At 43.6% G+C, this 2,401-nt stretch overlaps 1 protein-coding gene across 2 annotated transcripts in view; it reads left to right on the top strand.

Annotated features, from left to right (window-relative positions):
* LOC126579123 (uncharacterized) overlaps positions 1–1,863 on the top strand; it is a 42,078-nt gene extending 40,215 nt beyond the window's left edge. For both annotated transcript variants that reach the window (XM_050242437.1, XM_050242436.1), the window contains one exon: positions 326–1,863. In XM_050242437.1, coding sequence (XP_050098394.1) covers positions 326–1,576 — 1,251 coding nt within the window. In that variant the 3' untranslated portion in view covers positions 1,577–1,863. The remainder of the gene's footprint in view (positions 1–325) is intronic.
* Positions 1,864–2,401: the final 538 nt, after the last annotated feature.

The following is a 2,401-nucleotide window of genomic DNA, read 5'->3' as shown; positions in this document are numbered from 1 at the left end:
TGTTCTACAGGGAAAAGGGGGAAATGCTAAAGAGGATTAAATTGGCTACCGCGTTTCTTACTTCCTTCGTCCGATAATCGATGGTAGAGCGATAAACTTTTCCCAAGAATTTCTTTTCCTTTTGTGCACTTGTAAAATCCACTTCCTAAACATTGCTTTAAAGATCCATCCTTCAAATGTACGATCATTGCTTTAAGCTAATATTGTATGATCGTTGCTTTAAGCTAATATTGTATAGCCGTAGCTGACGCGGTTGATTATTGTGTGTATTTGGCATAGAAAACCGAAATCAGTTGTCGTAATTACTTTTTTTTTGTATTTTCAGCATTCTATGGTTTACTTCTTCCATCATTACGAGCTGCCGGTGATCATACAGCAGGCTCAACTGCAGCAAATTCTTATTCAAACGCGCAACGACGCGCAAGCCCAACAAGTTCCCTTTCAGCAGCAGCAACGGGCACAGCAGCCGCAACAGCAACGAGGCCAAGCACCCGGCGCAAATCGGCGGCCTCCCGCGCCTAACTATGGAATGCTAAATCTGCTTCGAATTTTGCGACGTCAAAATGACAACAATAATAATATAAGCGACATCTTGAATCGCATACCACGCTACAGTTTGCAAACGTTCAACGTTGGCAGCCACAACGTGGTGAACAACATTAACATTTTTAATGCATCGCTTCGTGATGTGGCACGCAACTCGATCCAGTTTCTGCGCGCCAATCTCAATGTTGGCATGACGATGTTGGGCAACGCTGGCAATAATATCTACCAGAATAACAACAACAACAATCCGGAGAATGCTAATAACAACAACAACAACAATAATAATTATCCAACGCTATACGGCCATTTGCATAACTTGGTGTTTGAAATACAGCACCGCGTCGGGATGGCGGCCGCTGCGGCGGCTAACGATCGCAATCCAACCATAGAGGATGCTCCGTTGAATGACGTTGGAGAGCACATGATGCGCGAAGGTGGCCGTGGTGGTGTACCGACGATCCCTCCCGTGCCACTGATCGCTGATCGTCGCAGCAACTACCAGCGGAACTTTGAGGAGAACAATTTCATCTTCCCCGAAGCGGTACTTACTACTACGGTACAGCAAGCACCGCAACAGCAGCAACAAGCGAGTGATCATCATCATCAGCTACAACAACAACAACCACAACACCTTCACCATCAAACGGAGCCACCATCGATCGAAGATCGAACAAAGCTCCCCAGCAGTAGTACCACCATACTGACGCCGGACGTCAGCGAAGGTCGGATCGGGTTGGTGAGCATATCGCCATCCCCCAAGCAGCAGCAGCAGCAGGAGTCAACTGCGAGCCCATCAAGCGTGTTGGGTGGATCTGTGATGGGTGAAGAAGAAGTTTCTTCATCCAGTGGTGTCAGTGATGTCACTAGTCAACCACACTCTGGCAATGGTCAGCGTGCAGCAGGTGATAGCCACACGAGCCGGTGGCCGGTGGAACAGCCAGTCTCGGAACAGAGCAGCCTTCTTCGGCAACGAAACCACCCCGGTAACGACAGTAGCGAGTCCGTGACGCGGAACTTCACTTCACTGTAGGATGGCTGCAGGATGAGAATGGACAATGCGAGACCAATGGTGTCATGTATTTTCTCTACGTTTCGGGTGTATTTTTGTTAGTTCGCGTTAAATATATATATAAATATTATTTTTATAACCACGTTCAAAATTGCATCTACTACATCAGTGCATGTGCATACCTAAAATACGGAATGGATGTACACTTGTTGTACGGCACGCGATGAGCGGAGGTGACAGATCAAGTGGGAAGAAACATAAGTTATACTTTGGCGCCTTAAAAGAAAACCAATAAATTTACGGAGGCAAAAAACGCGTCTACAGTTATACCATCATTTAACGCACAAAGGCAACAGAACGAAATGGAAACCCATTTTTGCATTATGTGCCTCCCCTAGTCCGAAATGACCGATAATGATGGCCAGTCATCGATAGAGGCGCCGCAGTAGATATCAACTCAACTGTGTACTTAGTACTTATCAAATACTAGTCCCAATTTTATTATTTCACCTTTGTGTATTAATGTTGAAAAAGAAGTAATTTTTGTTTAATTTACCATCTTTGTTGATCGATAACACTAGCGACAAGATTAGTTTCTTTTAAAATGTTAATATTCGATTTTATTAAATATTTTTCCCAAAATCATATTGTTTTCTTCTTTCATTTTGCATGTCTACTAGTTCCACGCTACAGAGTATAGAGTAGTTTTCGATAAATAGACTAAAGTCCTTCGATTCATAAAAGCTATTCACAATACGATTTGTATGTTTAAAGGGACGTTTTGTTTTGTTTATTTAGAGCATGATTGAAGTGTTTTACCAACCACTATAGGAATAGCCTATTGAA

The sequence above is a fragment of the Anopheles aquasalis genome, chromosome 3, assembly GCF_943734665.1.
Source record: "Anopheles aquasalis chromosome 3, idAnoAquaMG_Q_19, whole genome shotgun sequence".
Taxonomy (NCBI): domain Eukaryota; kingdom Metazoa; phylum Arthropoda; class Insecta; order Diptera; family Culicidae; genus Anopheles; species Anopheles aquasalis.
Note: the sequence above shows the minus strand (reverse complement) of the source record. Positions and strands in the feature narration are given on the sequence as shown.